At 39.1% G+C, this 23,522-nt stretch overlaps 1 protein-coding gene across 1 annotated transcript in view; it reads left to right on the top strand.

Moving 5' to 3' along the window:
* LOC122815992 (bile acid-CoA:amino acid N-acyltransferase-like) overlaps window positions 1-23,522 on the top strand; it is a 351,946-nt gene that overhangs the window by 219,432 nt on the left and 108,992 nt on the right. Inside the window, exon 9 of the mRNA XM_044088870.1 lies at window positions 13,241-13,321. Within this exon, the coding sequence (XP_043944805.1) occupies window positions 13,241-13,321 (81 nt within the window). The remainder of the gene's footprint in view (window positions 1-13,240; window positions 13,322-23,522) is intronic.

The following is a 23,522-nucleotide window of genomic DNA, read 5'->3' as shown; positions in this document are numbered from 1 at the left end:
TTTTGGTGTGGGTGAGGTTTCAGAAATCAGTGAGGAATTCATAGGTTCATAGGTTCATAGGTTCATACTAGGCTATCTGCCCGAGGGCATTTACAAGCCTAGCCCATAGTTTTGTGGCTTACGCCACCCCTTTAGTATGGGGAACTATACCCATTATTTTGCTGTGCCTCTGTTGAGCAGTGACACTGAGGTAATCCCTGGGGTATATCTGCGATCTCCCATCCATTGGTCAAGATTTCTCTTGAACAAGGCCAGCGAGGTGCTCTGCCTCACATATACCGGGATTTTATTCCACAGCATAGGGAGTCTTTGGGTGATGAATCTATCCCTCCAGCACGTCCTATTAATAGCCGTGTTGAGGTTTAAGTCTCCCGCCCTTGTGGCTCTGACGGATCTAGATTTTTGAGGTGAAGCATATTCATCAAATCTGGGTTTGACATGGCCTTGTATGTTAGGCAAAGGTCACCTCTGAGCAAGCGGTAAGCGACTGAATAGAGCTGGAGTTCTTTCAGTCGGGCAGCATAGGACAGATGTTTGAGACCCTTTATCCTTTTGGTGAGGAAATTTTGTGGCCTCTCCAGCTGCTGCAAGTGTCGGGTCAGATACATTCCGAATGGGGCATTGTACTCAATCATTGGTCTGATGAGTGATGAGTATAGGGAGACTATGACCTCCCTTGATCTAGATGAGAATCCCTTCATGATAAGGTGGGCAATGTAGAAGGTCTTCCTAACTACTTTAGCTACATGGGTGTCGAATGACAGACTACTATCAACCTGGGTCCCCAGGTCCCTGATAGCTTCTTCTGTGCTCAGTGGATTGCCACCTATTTGGTAGCTAGGGGTAACTTTGTTTTTCCCGAAGGGTATGACTATGCATTTTTTGGCATTTAACTTTAGGCCATGGCTCTGGCACCAGTTATCTATTTTTGTGAGACCCTTCTGAAGGATATCTGTGTCAGATGTGTTTTCTACTATGGCGCCCAGTTTGCAGTCATCTGCAAACTTTGTCAGCCATAACCCTCCTGTGTTTGCTTGTACTTCGGAAAAGTAGATGCCAAACAAGAGTGGGCCCAGGACTGAGCCCTGTGGTACACCACTTGTGACAGGCTTTGAGTCTGACATGGCGCCAGCAACTCTGACCCTGTGGGTTCTGTCACTCAGCCAGTTTGCAACCCATCTTGTGATGTATGGGTTAACATTTAAGCTGATGAGTTTTTCAATGATACCCGAGTGGGGTATTGTATGAAGGCCTTCGCCAGATCGAGGTAGGCTGTATGGACTGCCTTTCCCTCATCAATGGCTTTGGTGACTGTTTCAAAAGTCAACCAAGTTTAGAAGGCATGATCTGCCTTTGACAAAGCCGAACTGGGATGGATCCAAAGTCTGCAAATTCCCTATGTCTTTATTTATGAGGTCCATTATGATCCTCTCCATGGCTTTGCAGATAAGGCTTGTCAAGCTAATGGGCCGGTAATTTCCAGGGTCGGTGGAGGCACTGCCTTTGTGAAGTGGGACCACAGTTGCAGTGCGCCACTCCTGGGTGCGTATCCAGAGGTAAGACTATGATTAAACAGCTGTCCTAGCTGTGGGTTTAATTCCTCGTTGAGTTCATGGAGCACACAGTCGGGGACACCATCAGGTCCCATGGATGCTGTGTTTTTTGCTTTGGAGAGAGCAGTTCTCACTTGGGCATTGGAGATGTTTGGGGGCTGCAATCGCTTGGTATAGACATCTCTCCTTTTGGGGAGGGGAGAAGTTTACACTGAACCTGTCAGCCAGTATGTTGGCAATGTCTGTAGGATCAGTAATCTTCACATCATTTTGAACTAGTTCTGAGCATATCTGGGAGTTTCCTCCCAGGTTTCTAACATAGCTAAAGAAGGCCTTATGATTGTCTTTTGAGTCTTTAGCTATTTTTCTCTCAAAATTTGCTTTGGATGATTTTATGAGAGCTCTTAGTTTTTACTTATAGTGATCAAGGGTGTCTTACCTTTTAAGGATTTTGCTCTATCTTGTAGTAGCTTCCTCCTTTTGTTGTAGAGTTTGTTTATGGCTGGGGTCCACCAGACTGGACGCTTGCCTTTGGTACAAAGAGTCTTTGTTTTGCTTGGGATTGCCTTATCCATGCAGTCCTGCAGGTGCTGGTAGAAGGCATTTGTAAGTGATTCAGCGGCTTGAGTACTGTTTTCCGCCGCTCGGGGCCTTAAAGGAGACCACACTAGTCTTTAGAAGTGTGAAGTCGGCTTCGAGAAGTTCTTTACTGTGGTCTTTTTATTTCAGGTGGGGGTGGGATGAGGACCTCCAGCGAGATTAGTTTGTGATCTGATCTCACCAGTGAGGGGTATACTTCCGGTGTTGAACATTGTGCTCCCATGTTCGTGATGATGAGATCAAGTATGTTTTCTCCTCTTGTGGGGATGGTGACTAGTTGTTCCATGGCATTTGAGTTTATGAATTCCAGGAACTTTTGGGCTAGGGTGTTTGGGCTTGAGTAGTGTTCCCAGTCTATATTAGGGTAATTGAAGTCACCTAGTATGATGGTGTTTGGTGATACATTTATCCCTCTAGTGTTTTCAGGAAGGCCATGTGAGGTTCCTGAGTTTGTGAGGGTGGCCTGTAACATGCTACAATTTGCAGAGCAGTCTTGCCTATGGTTAATTGCACCTGGATGGTCTCCGATGCATCGTGCGTTGCCACCAGTCTTGAGGTGTGGGTGTCTTTGATGAATATGGATACCCCCCCCTCCTTTCTTGGTATTGTCCGGATTTTGGGGCCGGAACGCATGATAAGAGGTAAAACCTGATAGTGCTGGGGTGCTCTCAGGAGCCTTGAACCAGGTTTCTGTCACTGCACAGACATCGATGTTCTCCATACTGAGAAGGGCCTCGAGTGCGTGCATTTTGAGGTTTAGACTTCTGGCATTGAGCAGCATTACCCTTAGTTTTTTTCCTTTTTTGTGTTCTAGGGTGGTAGGTTTAGAATTTGAGCCCTGCCTAAAAAAGGCACTATGGGGGTGGCAAGAGCCTTTGCCAATATCCGGAATCCCAGGGGTGACAGGTGCAAGCCGTCCCTTGCGAAGCAGCGTGGCTTGTCCAGCATGTCATCCCAGGCAGACAGACATTGGATCCCCTTTGAATGACACCAGAGTTTAAGCCAATTGTTAAAGCTGATCATCTTATCTCTGTATTGTGGCATCATTCTTGGTGAAGGTAGGATACTGCTCAAGGTCAGGAATGTCATCAGAATTAGTGACAAACTCATGGCAATCAGACCCCAGTGTAAGGATTGGGCAGTATTCATAATCTCAGCCTATGCCTCACAGCAGGTTTCTGACAGAGAGGGAAAGAGTGTATTTAGACAGCAGTTGCAGGATACACTAGATAATATAGGACTAAAACAGGAATTGTTGTTGATAATGGGAGACTTGAATGCACAGACAGAACAGGGTATGAGGATTGCCTGAATCTATATGGGTGGGGCAACAGGAAAAAGAAGGAGAGACCATTCTAGACTTCGGTTTGCAAATGGCTTGATGGTGGACAAGACAAGACAAGACAAGCAAGGGAGACAGTCATAAGATCACATGCAAGAGTGGCCAACATGCAACTTGGGTAGACTTCCTTTTAGTGAGGAATGTTCACTGGTGTAGAATCAGTGATTACAAAGTCAACCCCAATGAAACAGTCGGCCCACAGCATAAACCACTGATTGCCACAATCAGCTGCAACCAGTGGTCAGAGACTTCTCTAAGGTCAACATAGGCTAGGCTGAAGTCCTGGACACTGACTGGAGAGAAAGCACAGGAGTTCAAGTAATTAATTAATTAATTAATTACTTCAGGAAAAAGAGGAAATAGCTTGTGTGAGGACTACAGACCAGCTATATGACTAAGGCAGGTATGGAAATAAGGCAAATAAGAAAAGCTGGTGGTAGAATGCAGAAGTCCAGGAATTCATCAAAAGAAAGGAGTTCAGAAAAAAATGTGGGAGATAGAAAAGATGGATCATACTAAGAAGGAATACTAGCTGGCTAACAAAGAGGTTAAGAGAGGAGTTGCAATAGCAAAGAGGAAGGCATCAGAAGCATTCTACCAGCTTTGGGAAAGTGACTTGTTAGCTGGCAAAAAAAAAAAAAAAAAAAAACTTTATCAGGTTTCTAGGTAAAGACAGAAAAATAAGGAACACAGTCAGATGCACTTCATAAAGGATGCCGGTAAAACCAGCTCAGCAGTCCACAGGACATCAGAGGCAGATGGAAGGAGTACTTCCAGCAGTTTCTGAATGAAGAGAACCCCAAAGAAGCTGTACTGACTCAGACACAGCCTGCAATGACAGAAGAGGAAAAGCCCACCATAGAAGAAGTAAGAACAGCACTCAGGAAAATGAAGTCAGGAAGTGTGGCAGGGTCAGAAGAGGTCACAGGTCACAGCAGATATGATAATGATGCTGGGTGAGACAGGGGAGAAATGGCTCCGCGGGGTACTCATAGCAGTAAGGATAGAAAGGCCCATCCCAGATGACTGGAGAATAAGCATACCAGTCAAAGTGTACAAAAACAAAGAGGACATCCTCAACTCTGGATAGTATAGAGGTATCTAACTCCTGCCATACTGAATGAAAGTTCTGTAGAGGGTGACTGATAAATGAATACGTAGAGTATTAGAAAGTGAGATGGGGATGAGCAGTTCAGATTCAGATCAGGATGTGCAACAAATGCTCAGATGTTTTCAAGGAGACAGACAGTTGAGAAGAAGCTAGTAATCAGGAAAAAATGGAACTGGGCATTCCTAGACTTGAATAAAGCATATGATAAATGTCCATGAAAGCTTTAGACAGTCCTGTGGTGGTTTGAAGTCTCAGAAAATATTAGGGACATAGGTTGGTACTAGGCTATCGGCCCTAGGGCTTATACAAGTCTAGCCATAACAATTCCCTGGCTATTTTTCCAACACTATTTACTTCCCTGGACCCCTGTCTAGCAGACCAACTGACATGATCCCCGGGGTGGATTTCCTTTCTCCCATCCAATCGACAAGGTTCCTTTTGAAGAGAGCCAAAGAGGCACTCTGCTTGACATGTATGGGCAGTCTATTCCAGAGTCTTGGGAGTCTCTGGGTCAGGAACCTATCCCTCCAGCATGTTTTTTTTAATTGTGATGACAAGGTTTAGATCCCTGGAGCATGTGGCTCTGAGGGATTGGGATTTCTTTAAGTGTAGCATGTCCAACAGCTCTGGGTTTGACATGGCCTTGTATGTTAAGCAGAGATCGCCTCTGAGTAGACGATATGTGACAGAGTATAGCTAGAGTTTAAGGCAGTCACCATAGGGGAACTGCTTTAGGCTTGTGATTCTTTTAGCAAGGTATTTCTGCGGCCTTTCCAGTTGTTGCAGATGTCTTGAGAGGTACATACCAAATGGGGTGTTGTATTCTATAATGGGTCTAATGAGGCATGAGTAAAGTGGGACAATGACCTCCTTTTTTCTGGATGAAAAGCCCTTAGTGATGAGGTTTGCCACATAGAAGGATTTCCTGATTGTTGTGGCAATGTGGTTATCAAAAATGAGACCACTGTCCACCTGTGTCCCTAAGTCTCTTATCACACCTTCGGTGTTTAGTGTACTGCCACCTATGTGGTAATTCATGGGTACATTTTTTTCCCAAAGGGTAAGGGGATAACTATACATTTCTTGGCATTGAGCTTGAGCCCATGGCTCTGGCACCATACATCTGTTTCTGTAAGGCCCTTTTGTAGAGTACCCACATCATTTGGGGATTCAATAATGGCTCCCAGTTTGCAGTTATCTGCAAACTTTGTTAGCCAGAGTCCCTTAGTGTTGGCCTGTACTTCAGAGAAGTAGATGCCAAACAAGAGTGGTCCCAGGACTGAACCCTGAAGTACTCCACTTGTCACATGTCTGGAGCTGGATTTGGAGTCAGCTACTTTTAGTGTGGGTCCTGTCAGTAAGCCAGTTGGCAACACATTGAGTGATGTAGGGATTAATGCCCAGCTTAGTAAGTCTATCTATGATTCCAGAGTAGGAGATGGTGTCAAAGGCCCTGGCGAGGTCCAGATAGGCTGTGTGGACTGCCTTACCCTTGTCCATAGCTCTGGAGACTGATTCTTATTGTTAAAATTAATACAGGTTATGTACAAAGACTCAATGGCTCAAGCACGAACATTGTTTAGTCTTACAGAGGGGTTCTCAGTGGGAGTGGTTGTGCATCAGGATCCAGCTCTGAGCCCACTGCTGTTCACACTGGTGATTGACTACAACAGCAAACACATCAGAAAGGACAGATCAACAAAGGTGCTGTTTGCAGATGATGTGGCATTACAGGCAGACTCTGAGCAAGAACTTCAGTGATGGATAGGAAAATGGAAGTTAAAAATGAAGGCATATGGGATGAAACTGAGTACAGACAAGAGTTATAATGATTGCAAATAGGGAAATCAGAAGACACTGAGAACTGAAATAGAAGGGAAGCTAGTGGAAAAGGTTACATTCAATTATCTGGAAAGGGTAGCTGAGGAGAGGAGGAAGTCTGAATTAGATGGTCAACGTTAAAATCAGAGGGGCTGCAGCCAAATGGCACAGAGTGTTAGGTGTAGTGTATGACAATGAATGTCAAAGAATCTGAAAAGTAAGGTGTACAAGACAGTGGTGCAACCAGTACTACTGTATGGTACAGAAACCTGAGAAGTAAATGCAGAGCACTTACGGAAGGAAGCAAGAAGTGATGGCGATGAAGTGCTGAGACAGGTGTTAGGATGCGTACTGTGGGAAAGGCAAAGGAATGACATCAAAGCAGAAGCCAAAGTAGCACCAACTGTAGAGAAGGTCAAACAGAAGAGATTGTGGTGGTTGAGACACATATGCTGGAAAGCAGAAGACAATCCAATGAAAAGTACTTGGGATAAATAAGATCTAGGCAAGAGGAAACAAAGACATAAGGCAAAGAGGGCAATGGTTTATGTGATAGAAGACCTGCAACAGTCAGGCATGACAGTCAAAAAAGATAGAGAGTATCCTCGAATGGAGAGAGATGGCAGCACTTGACATGACATACCAATCCCATAAAGAAAATGGGATGACAGTATGTGTGTGCGTGTATGTAGATGTATATATGGATGCACTTTCTAATCTTGAAATACTAAAATCTCGAATTTCAGTATTTCAAGACTAGAATATAGAAACTTCAAAAACACGAAACTACAAAATCATGAAAAGTAACAATATCAAAAATACTAAGACACAAATAAATATCCAACCCTCCCCCCAAAACAACACATAAACATTAAATAACTAAAAACGATCCACCCATTCATTTCTGCAGGGAGGAAAGCACCCCTGCACCCCCATGGGGGGGCTGTGCCTGCACCCCCCCCTCCGCTACTTACTTATACCAACTCTGAGGTTGTACTAACTCAAAAAAAAAAAAAAAAAAAAACACAAACCTTCCTTGACTTCCCCCACACTCCCACTTCAGACAGTTATATTTACACACACAGACACACACACACACACACACACACACACACACACACACACACACACACACACACACACACACACACACACACACATCATAAAATTCAGCACTCACACACATACACTCTCACCCTACCTACCCCAACCTATGTCTGCAACTCCTCACAACAATTAAGCATTCAAAAATTTCTACCAAAACCCTTAAAAATTGAACACCTACCTACATCTCCATACATGAACGAACATCAGCAACCATACCACACAACCCTTGAAGTGACAGCACATACTCAATTACACACCACAGCAAAACTAACACAAATTCAGTAAACTGTGATATGACATAGTGCAGTTTCGAATAACTGCACTTTTCATATTCTACTCTCGAAATACTGAAATTCGAGATTTCAGTGTTTCTAGATTAGAAAGTAGACATATATATATATATATATATATATATATATATATATATATATATATATATATATATATATATATGTAAATATGGACAGCAGAATAGTGCAGCGATAGCATTGTCTCACAGCAAGAGGTTTTCTGCTTCGATTCTCAGCTGTGGTTCCGTCTGTGTGGAGTCTGCATGTCCTCCCTGCGTTCGTGTGGGTTTCCTCCCACTTTGCAAAGACATGCATCTGGAGCATTTCTCCCTGGGCCTCCGCTGAAAATTGGCTTTGTTCCATGTCAGACTTTTCCCAGTTAACAAATGTTACATATCTATATATATATATATATATATATATATATATATATATATATATATATATATATATATATATATATATAGATACATACACACACACACACACGGAAAAGGGAAGTCTGAAGCTCTAAAGTCAAATCTCATGATTTGTTTTTCAATAAAGAAGTTCTGATTTCTAAACAAGTTATAATTGGTTGGTTACTCTGAAGTCTCATCTGAGGTTGTTTACAGTGCATTGTTCCTTTTTCCTAATTTTTTAGGATTTTTAGCAAGCAACTTTGTTACTCACAAGTACCAATTTTCCAGGTGGCATATATATATATATATATATATATATATATATATATATATATATATATATATATATATATATATATATATGTGTGTGTATATATATATATATATATATATATATATATATATATATATATATATATATATATATATATATATATATATATATATATATATATATATATATATATAGGTCTACCTGAAAACACCGAACACTGACAATGCCAACAACAAGATAACCGACACAGGAAGATCGACAACGAAGATGACTGACTATTGAAAATCCCAACGCTGAGAGCACCGACATGTTAAGGTAAGTGTGTGATAGTGACGGACGTTAGGGTCAGGGTGTGGGTAAGGTAAGTGCGCGATAGTGACAGACATTAAGGTTAGGGGCAGGTTAAGTGAGTTAGGGTTAGGGTGCGGGTAAGGTAAGTGTGCGATAGTGACAGACTTAAGGGTTAGGGGCGGGTTAAGTGAGTTAGGGTTAGGGCGCGGGTTAGGTGAGTGTGCAATAGTGACGGACCTTAGGGTTAGGGTTTGGGTTAAGGTTAGTGCATAGATAGTTGTGTATGTAAGGTATAGTGTAGGTTTGTAAGGTTTTTGGTGTGCTTGTGTTGTGTGTGTGTTTTACGGAAAAGGTATTTGTTTTGTTTTGTTGATTGTTGGGATTGTGGTTTGTCGGGCATGTGAAGTTTCATGTTTTTGAACTTTCGGTTTTGTGGTGTCTGTTATCTCGTTGTCGGTTTTTTTGCGTGTCAGTGTTTTCAGGTAGACCCATATATATATATATATATATATATATATATATATATATATATATATATATATATATATATATATATATATATATAGACACACATACCCATACATTTATATTTATTTATATTTATATGATATTTTCACAGTATGCATGCTGGTGTCAATGTACACAGGATATATATAATTTTTTTTTTACCACTGACTGACTGCTATTAAAAATATTTTGCCTTCCTACACATTACAAAGTCCGCCTTATCTTTAATGAATTATAAGTGATGGTACTATACATCATTTGCATACCTACTTTGTATCTGGTCTATTTCACTTTGCTGAACTTTACCGAATACCTCTTTGTCGAACTTTATTCAGTGAATGTTAATTCATCGAACGCTTGTTTTAGCAAATTTTTTTCCCAGTGAAAAAAATTAATCAGCCAACGTAGCAAGCATCACAAAAAATGCAAAATTTAAAACCCACCCAGTTGAAGGCTGCACCCCAACCCCCATCCTAACTAAATATATCAGCTCTGAGATTGTACTACAGTGGGGAAAAGGGAAAACTCCCGATGATGGACAGCTAGTTTTTCTTCCTGAGAAAAAAATTGGTAAAATGAGCATTTGATGGATTAAGATTCTCCGAATAAATTTCAGTGAAGAGGGATTTGGTAAATAGTTCATTCACCAAACTGATAGGGTCCCTTTTGTATCTGGACTCTTCCAGGTATTAACTGTATGAACTGCTGTCATGGATTACAAGGATTTCTTTAAACTCTGCAGGGCCCTGCTTCATGTTTTTTTACTGTGCATCAGTCCTATACAATTACAGATATCATTTCAGATTCCTGTTCTCTGTTTAGTGTAGCTTTAGGATTGCAGGTCATGTCATGCTTGATTGTCTTGTCTGTACTGACATCTCCATTCCAAATACCTGATGTGAGGATTGAACCAACATGTAACTTTGACCGATGGATGAAAAGTTAGGTTTGGAAATATTCATTGTTCAGTACAAACCAAAGTAATTAGCATCAGTTTGTACCATGATCAGTGCTAAATATATATTTATGGCATGTCTTGCAACATTTTTTTACCTTCTTTATTTGTAATTCCTGTTGCATCATTCAAAGCTGAAAAAGAGACACAGCTTAAGATACCAACACCTTGTTTTGTCCAAAAGATCAGATGTACTGGTATGCACTTTTTCTCTTTACTCAAAGTTATCCAAAGGGATACATATATTTTCCTCATTTGCAGAAAACAGGATGCTGCAATTTCAGAGGTCATTAAACATAACCCTAGTATGCAGTGTCTGCACTTGCAAAAAACGGTTAGAGCTCACAGGTAAAGGTTGGAAATGTAAAATCCAATGTGGAGAATATAAGCAGTCCAACAATCCAACCACCACACGAAGGGATGTAAAAGAAGTGTAATGAGGTAAGCGTTTTCGCTACAAATGTAGCTTCATCAGACCACTGATAAAGTGCTTTTTTTAAATAGCTCTTTGGCACTTTGTTAGTAGTCTGATGAAGCTACAGTTGTAGTGAAAACGCTTACCTTGTTAAACATCTTTTGCATCTCTTTGTGTGGTGGTTGGATTGTTGGACTGCTTATAGTGTCTGTGCTTGGCCTCATTGTGTAGACTGGCTTACTTTTTAGAGGCAGCAACAAATTTGAACATTTCTTTCACCTATTTTTTTATTTATATATTTTACATTTGTTGACTGGGATAGTCCGACTGGATATATGTCCATTTTCAGCGGAGGCCCGGGGAGAAAAGCTCCGCAATAATAAAATTAATAATAGTAGTAACATTACAATAATATTCAAAGAGAGCAAAGGAGATAGATACAATGCAAACAACAGTAGGAACACTAATACGTATACAGAAAGTTACTAAAGTGAGAGAAGAAATAGTTTCAGTACACAAATTTAGAGCACATTAGGGCAACAACCGTATAGAGAAATGTTAGACTCAGCAGGCATAACTGTACATTAAGGTATAACACATCAGATGGGTGGAGTCTCTGCTTGCAGATAGTCTACTAGCTATGAAAAGATTATAAATGTTAAAATGAATTAGTCAGGGTTTAGGCATGGACAGAGCCAGTTAGCCCTTAAGTATTTTTTAGGCCTTTTTTAAATAGTGGAAGAGATAGCTCCTGGGTAAGGTTTGCAAGAAGAAAGTTCCAAGTTTTACCCACTGAGTTTGCAAACAGGGAATCACCTGCTGTATTATTGGATTTTAGGGTTTGGACTGATAGCTTGTTGGATGAATGAAGTGGCCTGATAGCGTTATATGGGCTAATAAGGCTTTTAAGGCTTAGTGTTTTGTCTGGATGGTTAAGTATTTTGTGAGCTACTGTGAGCTGGTTAAGCTTATGTATGGAAGGAAATTCCAGCCAGTCAAGTTCAGTTAGGTTTTTACAGTGGTGTGTCCTGTATGCCATACCATTGGCGAATCTAGCTTTATGGTAGTAACAGGAAGATAGTTTGCCGAGGTTAGCTTTAGAGAGAGACCTACTAAGTATTAACAAAGTTATTACCACTAAATTTGTTTTAAAGAGCAAAAGGTTATGACATTCACTGATACAAATTTTATATAATACATATATATTTACTCATTAATTTTATACACTTTCTTAGGTTCATAGGTTGGTACTAGGCTATCAGACCTAGGGCCTATACAAGCCTAGCCATAACAATTCCCTGGATATTGCTTCCCACAATATTTACTTCCCTGGACCCTTGTCTATCAGGGTGACTGATGTGATCCCTGGAGTGAATTTCCTTTCTCCCATCCAATCGTCAAGGTTCCTTTTGAAGAGGGCCAAGGAGGTGCACTGCTTGACATGTATGGGCAGTCTATTCCAGAGTCTGGGGAGTCTCTGGGTCAGGAACCTATCCCTACAGCATGTTTTGTTCATTGTCATGTCAAGTTTTAGATCCCTGGAGAGTGTGGCTTTGAGGGATTGGGATTTCTTTAAGTGGTGCATGTCCAACAGCTCAGGGTTTGACATGGCCTTTTATATATGTGTCTTACATTAGCCGTTTGTTGCTCAAAAGTGCATTGCTATTTTATTATTGGATATTTTGAGTCACGTGACATTCTCTAAGACAATATTAAGTACTGTAGTTGTCAGGTTCTCACAGTCTGACAAAGTCTATACAATAAAAGTGTTTACACTCAGAATTCTTGCTTTAGTAAAGATGTTCATTTTTTTGGTTTATGATTTGTATTGTTTTGGTAATTCCACTGACTGAGAGCACCAAAGCATGGCAGTTGGGTTTACTAGTTTACTGACAGACCTTGAGGTCTGCTATGATTTCACAATGTAAAGAATCCGTGTTGTCCATGGTTGTTTTATTTTATTGGCCTTTATGCAAAAATATCAGCCCGGCATTTCTGAGGTTTGTACAGTTATGTTAAACCATTCTGAAAGGTAATTTTCCTGAATGCTTTATTGTTCAAAGTAGCTAGCTTCATTCTTTTTATAATACATGGATCTATATATATATATATATATATAAATATATATATATATATATATATAAATATATATATATACATATAGCCTAATGCACTGGAGGTTTCTATCTCAAATATTTGTTTTCTTGACTGGACTTCTATCTTGAATATCTATTTAATGTGTTTCTGACATTTTGTAATGATGAAGCTGTTATATTTGACAGTGAATAACTGTTTTATATGAAACCCATTTGCTTTCTTGTAATTTTTTGAAGCTGAGGTGATAGTTGCACTCACAGCTAATTTTATCATTTGATACATTGGTTTCCATTTCATTACCTGCTATGTGATGATTTGTGATATATGTTATAATAGTTGTCTGATATATAACTGCATTGTAAAATCCTCAGACTGTGGTTGAAATACCTCAGTATGTATCATGCCACAATTTGGCTTCACAGGCACAAATAAGTAAATTCAAATTAAATTTGAAGTAAACACCTTTTTTTCAACAGGTTGGGAAACTTCGATGTCCATTACTGCTGATTGTTGGAGAGGATGACCAGACCATGCCATCTGTTGAAGCATCTGCTGATGTGAGTTGGTTTATGCAGTCATTATTTAACCTACAAAGTTTTGTAGATTATTTCTTGTACTGCCATTCTACTGAATGTAGATAAGAAAGATCACTTGCTGTGGCGCACATAGCTACCTTTAGCAAGGTCAGTGTCTACAAATGTGTTTCCATCTACAAATGTTAGCACCCTGAACTTGACAGGTGGTCCAAGCACCACAGGGATAGGAATGAGGGTGAAGGTCACTCTGGGGTTATGCTGTAGTGTAGATGTGGGAGACTGTTAAGGAGGGTGATGGCCAGTCTGGGATTAAGCAGTAGTGCAGGTGTGAAAGTGTTTTCCATGCACCATAGGGATAGGAAGGACGATGAGGGTCAGTTCAGGGTTATGCTGCAGTGCAGGTGTGGGAGGGTGTTAGGGGTAGCAAATATGTAAGCATGTGCAGACACGGTACTTTTTAGCAAATGTCAGTCTATATTCAGCCATACAACCCCACAGGATGTGTAATAGTAAGCCCCACCTTTAGCATGCACAACCTGTGTGGAACCATCTACAAGCATGGCACATCTGTGTATGTACAAATTCCCGCATCTAACAGGCAGCATGAAACAAAACAAATACACCATAAACGTTTGAATTCTAATTGACAGATAGTGTAAAACAGATCAAACATACTACAGTTTACTAAATGCTAAATAAATAAACAGTATTGTAATTGTTTGATAGCCAGTAAGTATGAAACAGAAGATATACAGAACTACATCAGGTTAAAGGCATATTAATTAAATACCACAGTACCTCAAACTTCAGGCCCACTTCTACTGACATGGAACGGTCCAAATATAAATAAATAAAAACATGCCTACTTGCAAAATTGGAAAATGTGAGAGAGTGGAGAGAACATTATCAAAAGTTATTCTTAGAATGATGTAGAAAAGGAAGATAGTGATGGTGTGGAACAGGAATATGTTTGTTTGTTGTCAGCCCAAAGTATTTTGCATGTAGACACCTCCCAAAAGTTTGGTAACATAGAGTATCATCAAGCAGCTTGCGTTTGACTCCCCAGTGAAAGCAAAAATCAAAGAATTTATTTTTTCAGATGAGGATGGAGAAACCTTGAATATCTATACACAAACACACCAAACAGGTGGCTTATTTTATGATTCATGGTAAACATAGCCGCTGTAATGTTAAAATATTGCATCTGAGGATGGACAACTTTTAGAAGAAAGGAGTGCTTTTAAGAAAGTTTAAATGAACAGTTGTTGCTAATAATATCAGGATTTCCTCCAGTGGAGGTATTTTGAGTTTACAGTTAACTCCCAGTGGATGTGGCAAGAGTAAAAAAATGAAGTTATTGTCTCACAGTTCAAACAAATATTCATAACTAGTGCTACTAGAAAATTGTGGGCGGCCACAGTGGTGCAGCAGTTAGTGTTGTCGCCTCACAGCAAAAGGTTCTCTGGTTCAATCCTCGGCTGGCATGCCTTCTGTGTGGAGTCTGCATGTCCTCCATGTGGTAGTGTGGGTTTCCTCCAGGTGCTACGGTTTCCTCTCACATCCCAAAGACATGCTGTAGGTGGATTGGGCACTCTAAATTGGCCCTAGGCATGAGTGCTTGTGTGTGCCTTCTGTGAAAGGCTGGGTGCCGGGCTGGCAACTCGACACCGTAAAACTCCACTGCCAATCATGAGCAGACAGATGATCTGCTGTGGTGACCCCTAACCAGGAAAAGCCAGAAGAAGAAGTGTTACTAGAAAATTGTAAATGTCAAACTATTCAGTGAAGTACTCTTTACATTTGTTCTATCCATTCAGTGTCTTAATCTGGATTTTATAAGTCATAATAACCACAGTAAATATGAATTATATAATGCTGTATAAACAGCTTATGATCTCTCAGTAACCATTCAAGCAACAGACAACTGGCAACAGCATGTTTTAATATAGTTGTGAGCTTTCATATAAAGCTAAGCAGTTCTGCCAGTGTCAGTTGATTGCTAAGATATTTTATTTTAAGAAATATGAAAGTTATTACAATACAAATAGTGTACACATAATATTCAATATCTCTTATGAAAGTTATTACAATACAAATAGTGTACACATAATATTCAATATCTCTTTAGCTGCGTTAGTCAGTGGTTAAAGATCCATATAGGTGTATTTGCCATTGTGTAAGCTTTAAGATCACATTTTCTAATACCTTGTATGGAGCATGGTTTTGGAATTATGAATGCAAATATGAGCAAGCAATATTTGACGCTTGGAGGCGTAAACAGGATATAAGTGCATAAACATCTGGTAGCTTCACTAAGCTGTAATGAGTTAAGCTGCTGCTGAAAAAGCATTTTCATAGATGTTTAAAGGCATTATCGGCCTCTAATGTACATTTATTCTTAAGGACCATCTTCTTTTTTGTCAACTCTCAAAGGGGATAAGCTATTGTGGCAAAGCGGGGTGTGAATTTCTATCTAGCTAAACCCCAAAAAGTGTGAGGTGTGGGTTAGCTTTCTTAATAGTTTTCATTTCTGAACTTATCATTCCCCCTGCCAGAATCATGTTTTATATATTTCACCTGTTATACCTAACTTGCCCTTGCTTGCAGTTAACCAAGCCTGTTTCATGGAATGATGTTAGGCTTGGACCATAGCTAAATGAAAGGCTGAATCTTCTGATTGTATTATTACGTCATCTGGGAAGTGGGAACATATTTCACATGGGGGTTTAGGACCGTAATTCTCAGAAAGGCAGCAGGGGCACTCTGATTCAAAAGGAAGAACAGTATACGAATAAACCCTCTTTTGACGAAGAAGTTGTTTCTGGCTTCAGATATTACAGGCATTTGAATGTTTTCACCCTTTTTTTTGTCAAGTATTTTGTATTTCTTAACCTTCATGTGCATTTGGCAACCCTTGGCAATGGGTAGCTGTCAGATTTTGAAATGGCGTTCCACCACGCTTTGGGGCCAACACTATGAGACCGCCATCTTCAGTGTCTTCTGTTCCTCATTGTGCACACCTTTCTCTGTGATGCTGCTGTTCTGTAGGTTTTATCTTTTCTTCTGGAATAATCTCAGTATGATGCTGGATCAGGTCTGCTCCACCAGGCATCTCAGAAAACACGTCTTTATATTAATTCAAAGAAACTTTCTTATTTCATGATTCTTTGGTTTAGAGAATGAGAAATGTATATTAACTGGAGGGATAGAGGTTAGTGTCCTTTCTTTGCCAGAACTATTAGCTTACCCTATTTAACTACAGAAGACTGGGCTTCTTTACAAGGTTTCAGGTTGTTAATAAACTATATATGTTCTGGTTTTCTCTTACAAGTCTTTTAACCCCTTTGTGTACATTTTTTTAATGTTTCTTCTATTTCAAATGGACCCTGACAGTCAAAAATGTGTTTTCTGTGGAGAGTAAAATAACTAACTTTTGGTCTCCAGCTTTTAATTCCCCGGTCCTTGTATTTTTATTACGTTTTTCTTATTTTATTGCCTAGGCTCTTTAGTGTTCTCTTATAATGGGCATTAATAATGTCATTAAATTGGAATAGTGTTCTATGACACCTTTAAAAGGCATTTCCTCTTCTTCCCAATTTTCTCTAGCAGTTTATAATAGTGTCTGACATATATAAATTCAAAAGGATTGAGCCATGTTGAACCTTATGATAAATTTTCAATGGCATATAGGAGGTATGCTATTAAGTAGTCCCAGTTTTTATCATCTTCTACAATAACTTTTCCTAGCATGGAAATTTCAAGGTTCAGTTAAAGTGTTCTACCAGCCATCTCTTTAATAATGCTGCACTGAGTTTTTTTATTGCCTGAGGTTAAAGCATTAGCACAACTGGTGCATTTCATTTGAATTAATGGAGTCCCCTAGGCAATACTTCTTCAGGTATCCTTTCTAGCTCCTTAGCTTACTTAGGGGACTAGCCTCAGGAATCTTTATAGAATAGTTCATATAACTAAAATGTACTGGAATCTATTGCTGGACTTTATTAAAGAGCCAACAATATCCATAGTTATTCATTCAAATGAGACACCAGTAACAGGCACATGAATTATTTGCATTTTGAAACATGGATAAGGATCTGTAAAATGAAACTCAAACCAAAAGCTGTCAATGGAATGAAGGAGCGAACACAATTCTTTAGTACTTTCATTCAAATTTATTCTTCATGAACTTCTTCAGAAAAAAGTTAACCTTTCAAAACACACCTCTTATAGTTACATCACACATCACATGACTTTCATGATACTTTAAAGGCATAAGATCATACCATAAAAATAAAAGACTGTTTTGTTTTCCAAACAACTTAGAATGTCAAAACATCATAAAAAATATCTTTTATTTTTATGGTATGATTTTATACCTTTGATTTAAAGTATCATGAAAGTCATGTGATGTGTGATGTAACTTATGCGAGTGTTTTGAGAGGTTAACTTTTATTCTGAAGAAGTTCATGAAGAATAAATTTAAATGAAAGTACTAAAGAATTGTGTTCTCTCCTTCATTCCATCTACAGCTTTTAGTTTCAGTTTCATGGATAAGGATCTGTCTCTTGGCATCCAGAACAGAAATTCTCAATATCTTTCATTTTTTCCTGGCCACTAACAACTTACTAGAGTCTTTCTTTAATCCTGCTCATTCCTAGGTTACCCTTAATACATGACTATACCGACTTCGTTACTAGGCGTTATTAAAGTTTTGGAATTTAGTATTTAAAACACTAGTTCTTCTCCGTTACTTTGTACAGCAAAACATGGTTTCATTCAAAATAGATGTAGGAAATGGGAATATTTGGTTTAGTTTCTGCTTCTACAACTTTAGTTTTCGTTGTCCTGCTTAAAGTGTTATCTTACAACTTTCTCATTTTAAGGCAGGTATTCATAATCTGGGGCTTTGCAAAGGAGTCACAGTTATTGGCGAATAGAGGTGCTACGTGCATATGCAAATAAGGTCAGTAAAAGGCATTTGTGATGAATAAGGAAAAGCAAAGATTTGTTTTAAACACTCGCACTTATCACAAAAGAGTAAGTTGTACAAAGTGCAGCACTGCAAACATAGAAATTACTTCACAAAACTGTGAGGGTTGGTGTTACTTTTTTTTCATATTGACGGTGAACATGGGTGAAGTTATTTTTTTAAGAAAGCTGAGGACTAAGCAGCACTTAAAATTAATTTTTTTTTAAAAAAAAAGGGGTTTATAATTTTTTATATAGGGAATGCTTTTGTGGATACCTTGATGGTTTCATTAAAGAATAAAAAGGGGGTGATAGGAAAGATTGAAAAAGGAAAGACAAAACAAAGATGAGAACACACAAGGGAGGAGGAGGTGGGAGAGGATGGGCACTATATTTTTGTTGGGGGATAGACCCCTATATTTTTTCATCTTTTTTATGAGAAGGTATTGAGGATGGGAGATAGGTAAGAAGGTGAAGGAGAAAGGGTAAGGGAAGTAGGGCTGAGGAAGTGCCAACTGGAATCCCAATCCACAAAGCCTCACAACCAGATGGTGTTTCAGTGAAGGACCCCACTGTTGTGTTGGCAGGGGCCTGTGTTGTTGCACTATCTCAAACAAATTGGGAATGTGTGTCTTCTACACACTGAAAAGAAGCTTTGACTGGCTGAATTCTCCTATACACTACCTCTACCAGTACTTCCTCAACCAAGCACCAAAGCCCTCTTTCTGTAAGGCTTGCCAGGCTGCAATGTGTTGGAGTGCCTGCAGGACTGGCACCTTCACTCCAACCCTGTGAGGCACCCCCAAATGGGCAGATGGTGATTTGTCCTTATCCTGGGAGGGCATGTCCAGTCTGTTTCTGAGTGATTTGAAACTGTAAAAAAAGGGAAAAAGGGAGATAAACAAAACAAAAAGGAAAAAGAAATGCATAAATAAAATAAGAAAAATATAGAAAAAAGGCATGGGAAGAGACAAAACAGGAAAACACAATAAATTCACACAGTACTGTTTGCATGCCATTTCAAACACTGTTGAAATACTGCATTAAATCTTTATGGCAGTGAAACTTGCATATGAGAAGTGCCTATGCATACAATGAGGGTAGCCATCTAGGATGTGCTTTTGTATTTAGGAAGAATAGTATGAGTAGTGCTTATGCATACTTATGATCAATTCAAATGGCAAGGGTTTGTGACTTCCTGAAGGGGTGTGTGCATCTCTAAAGTTATGCTAAAATACGCATTAATTAGTCAAAGTAAGCACGTTAAAAGCAGTAACATTAGTCTGAACTGCTGCATTCTTTCATCTGCAGAGCTATAACAATATTTCCTCATTAGTAATACAGAAAACATTTGTAAAAAGAGTGCTGCTTTCTCTTTTATTTGTACCCGAGCATAATATTTTCAATCCTTTACTGTATGTGTCTTATACATACTACGAACTAGTAAGATAAAATTTTTCTGCTAGACACCATGTTATATTTACCAGCATTTCAATTCTTCACTGTTGCTGCTGACAATTACAGTAAAAGTCTTTCTCGGCTGTGATTAAAACAGAGAAGGCAATTCTTGTTAACCTGCAGTTGCACTTCTTATATATGTCATTATTCTTGTCTAAGCAATAGCTACTTTTTGTTTTCTTTTTGTACTTCCTTTTACAGATGCATAGGTGTCTGAATTAGTACATACTGTGCCAATATTCCTTCTTCAATGGAGAAGAAATTTATTTCATTATTGCACTCTACATAATGCTGTTTTCAAAATACATGTAATACTGTGTTCTGGTATAACTAAGTTACAAATTTAGACATGTAGGAATTCATGGAAGTTTGCATTTAATAGGTAATATTGAAATAAACCAGTGTTTTCTCACTAAAGTTTCTGCGGTCATTCACTTAGTACAGCAGCCCCGCACCTCTACCAAACCTGCAGTCTAAGTAGGTATGAGACATCAGTCATATTGTTTGTGTAATTAGAAATATTTTTTGAGCAAAACACTTCTCTTGCAATGCTAATACATTATAAATGTGTAACTGCAATTTTTATTTCCTAACTTTATAAATGCAGTCACCATTACTAGTAGCTGTAACCTAGTACGTGATTTGTAGAGTTACATATACACTTCTGTGACATTTGCATGCATTATTATAATCTGTTAACACAGTGCTGATATTTCTGTTTGTTCAAAAGATGCATATATGATTACACACTCATAATTTCCTGGGCATTTCATAATAGCATTACTAGTAATATTTTCAATTACCAATATTTATGCAAACTTCTTACCCTTTTTTTCTTTTCTTTTTTTAATATGACTCTGTTAAGAAGCCAAATATTTTATTAAAACTCTGGCCTTCTTGCTGCAACCTGGTATACCCATTCAGCCAGCTGACTAGCCCTATGTTTCGGCAAGTCTTCATACCTGTGGTGACACTGCTGGCTATAGAGGGTTGATAGATGGTGAACCAAATCCTGCCAGAAACTGATCTTTTTCCAGGTGGAATTTCTTGTGCACACCTCAACCTTCTCCAGGTATGAATTATACAAGGTAAAGCAAGATCAAGGTCTTTTTATCAGACTAGCTAGGAGCGCAACCTTGTGACCTTACAGGACTTTCCACCTTTCAAAAAGTCAGAACAAGAATGAGGAAAGTCTGGCCAGGGATGTATTGGTCAGAGTTAGAACCCTCTCCCTGTAGGGTGTGATGTAAGTTTGGTCAGGGATGTATTGGTCAGGGTTAGAACCCTCTCCCTGTAGGGTGTGATGTAAGTTTGGTCAGGGATGTATTGGTCAGAGTTAGAACCTTCTCCCTGATGTAAGTTTGGTCAGGGATGTATTGGTCAGGGTTAGAACCCTCTCCCTGTAGGGTGTGATGTAAGTTTGGTCAGGGATGTATTGGTCAGGGTTAGAACCCTCTCCCTGTAGGGTGTGATGTAAGTTTGGTCAGGGATGTATTGGTCAGGGTTAGAATCCTCTCCCTGTAGGGTGTGATGTAAGTCTGGTCAGGGATGTATTGGTCAGGGTTAGAACCCTCTCCTTGTAGGGTGTGATGTAAGTCTGGCCAGGGATATATTGGTCAGGGTTAGAATCCTCTCCCTGTAGGGTGTGATGTAAGTCTGGTCAGGGATGTATTGGTCAGGGTTAGAACCCTCTCCCTGTAGGGTGTGATGTAAGTCTGGTCAGGGATTTATTAATAAGGGTTAGAACCCTCTCCCTGTAGGGTGTGATGTAACTTTGGCCATGGATTTATTAATAAGGGTTAAAACCACTCACTGTGGAGTGTGACATCACCTTAACCAAGCCCTTTTTGCTAGCATGGTCATTACTACAGCTATTATTACTACTGGAAAATTGGTGTAACTAAAACTACTTTGTCACATACTGATTTTTCTTAAAGCAAAATTCTTACCTTTCCCTTCCCTGTTTCATAAAAATATTAATATATCATTAATAATTTGCATTGTTAATGCTTGTTTTTAAACATTATGTGTTTTGTACCCTAACAATAGTGTGTGTCATGTAGTAGAGCAGAAATGTTATTTTTTTTCTTTTTTTTTTCTTTTATTTTCTCAGGGGAGGAATAAATGCCAATATGCATGTGATTTTTCAATTTTTAGGAAGGTATGATTTGTCTGAGTTGCTAGGGTATGATATACAATGCTGGATGGGAAGGGATTAAATTACAGTTTGTTGTAAACCTGAAATTTAGATGACTCCATTTTGGATTTTTAACTACATTCTGATATTGGATAGTCTAGGGTCATTCACATGTTCCCACTAAAAGCTTGAGACAACTGCAGAGTGCTACAGATTTCAAAACCGTCTGCAATGCATCAGTGTCATTATGAAATAAGTTCCTGTAATGTTGGGAGCACATTCACAATCACAGAAATGCCAGAATTCACTGATATACCTCTGCGCATGTTTGATTATTACTATGATTCATAAAGATACACATAAATTTGCCTAATTTGCATATACAATATGTAAATGGATTTGAATTTTTGCAAATAATTTGAGTATCTCCATATTAATTTGCAAACAGGCAATATAGGCGGCAAATGTATTATGATATCACAGACATACTACAGTATTTTTAAAATTATTATTTAATATGAAACATTTAAAATGTTTTAATATTGATTTAAGGCTCATTTGCAATGAACTTAAATGTATGTTGTGCATGTCATGATAGCATTGTCTGACTGGTAGACGTCTGTCACTTTGAAGTTTCATTTCACGACAGCAGGAGTGAAACTGATTATTGATGACAGAAATTGATCATTACAGAAGTGTAATTTACTGATTGTGTATACATAGACATAAATACAGTAATTTACAACAGAGCTTTTAGTGTGCTAAAGACATGAACGGGCATGTGTGATTAATCTGAGTTTTTGGTAGTGACAGTGAGGAATAAAAAAATGTCAGCATTGGCAGTGCATGGCATTGACAGAGGATAAACCAAGGCTGTTTTTTGTGACAAAAGTGATTGAGTGAACTGCAGTCTACATATATTACTTTTTGGCATAGATATATTGAGACTTCTACTAGTGAGTCATATTGGTATACGTTAAGTAACAGTTAGTGTAGATGAATAGCTGGCTCATGTTTTATACTTTAAGAGGTGATTACATCCAAATATACCGCCACCTTTTCTGACTGTTCCCTTTGTTTTTGTTTTTGCATGTAGTACTGATGGAGAATAAGGGATCAAAGAAAGGATAACTTTATCAATGAGACAAATTGTGTTGCTATGACAGCACTTATGACATCATATGGGAAACTTCTTTTTTGTAAAGGAAGGCCTAGACAAGCTGAGGGAAACAAGGCCTGGAGTCGAGTAGTTGCTGAAATCAATGCAGTTGGAGACATAAACCAAGCACTGGCACAGTGCAAGGAAAAGAAAATGATATGGTAGCATGTGCTAGAAGCAAGGCCATGCTGAATGCAATTCCCTGTACCACTAGGTGAGGCTCTGAATATTATTTGGTTAACACCAGATGAATACCTTCTGTCCATTTGTAGGGATGATTATGACCCAAAATTGGTACAACAGGAATAATTAGAGGTGGTGTGGTGTGGACACTGTTCCATCTGACCAATGCCTGCAACATGGACACTGTTCCATCTGACCAATGCCTGCAACATGGACACTGTTCCATCTGACCAATGCCTGCAACATGGACACTGTTCCATCTGACCAATGCCTGCAACATGGACACTGTTCCATCCAACCAATGCCTGCAACATGGA

This window comes from Protopterus annectens, chromosome 11.part0, assembly GCF_019279795.1.
Source record: "Protopterus annectens isolate FY-2018-M chromosome 11.part0, PAN1.0, whole genome shotgun sequence".
Taxonomy (NCBI): domain Eukaryota; kingdom Metazoa; phylum Chordata; order Ceratodontiformes; family Protopteridae; genus Protopterus; species Protopterus annectens.
Note: the sequence above shows the minus strand (reverse complement) of the source record. Positions and strands in the feature narration are given on the sequence as shown.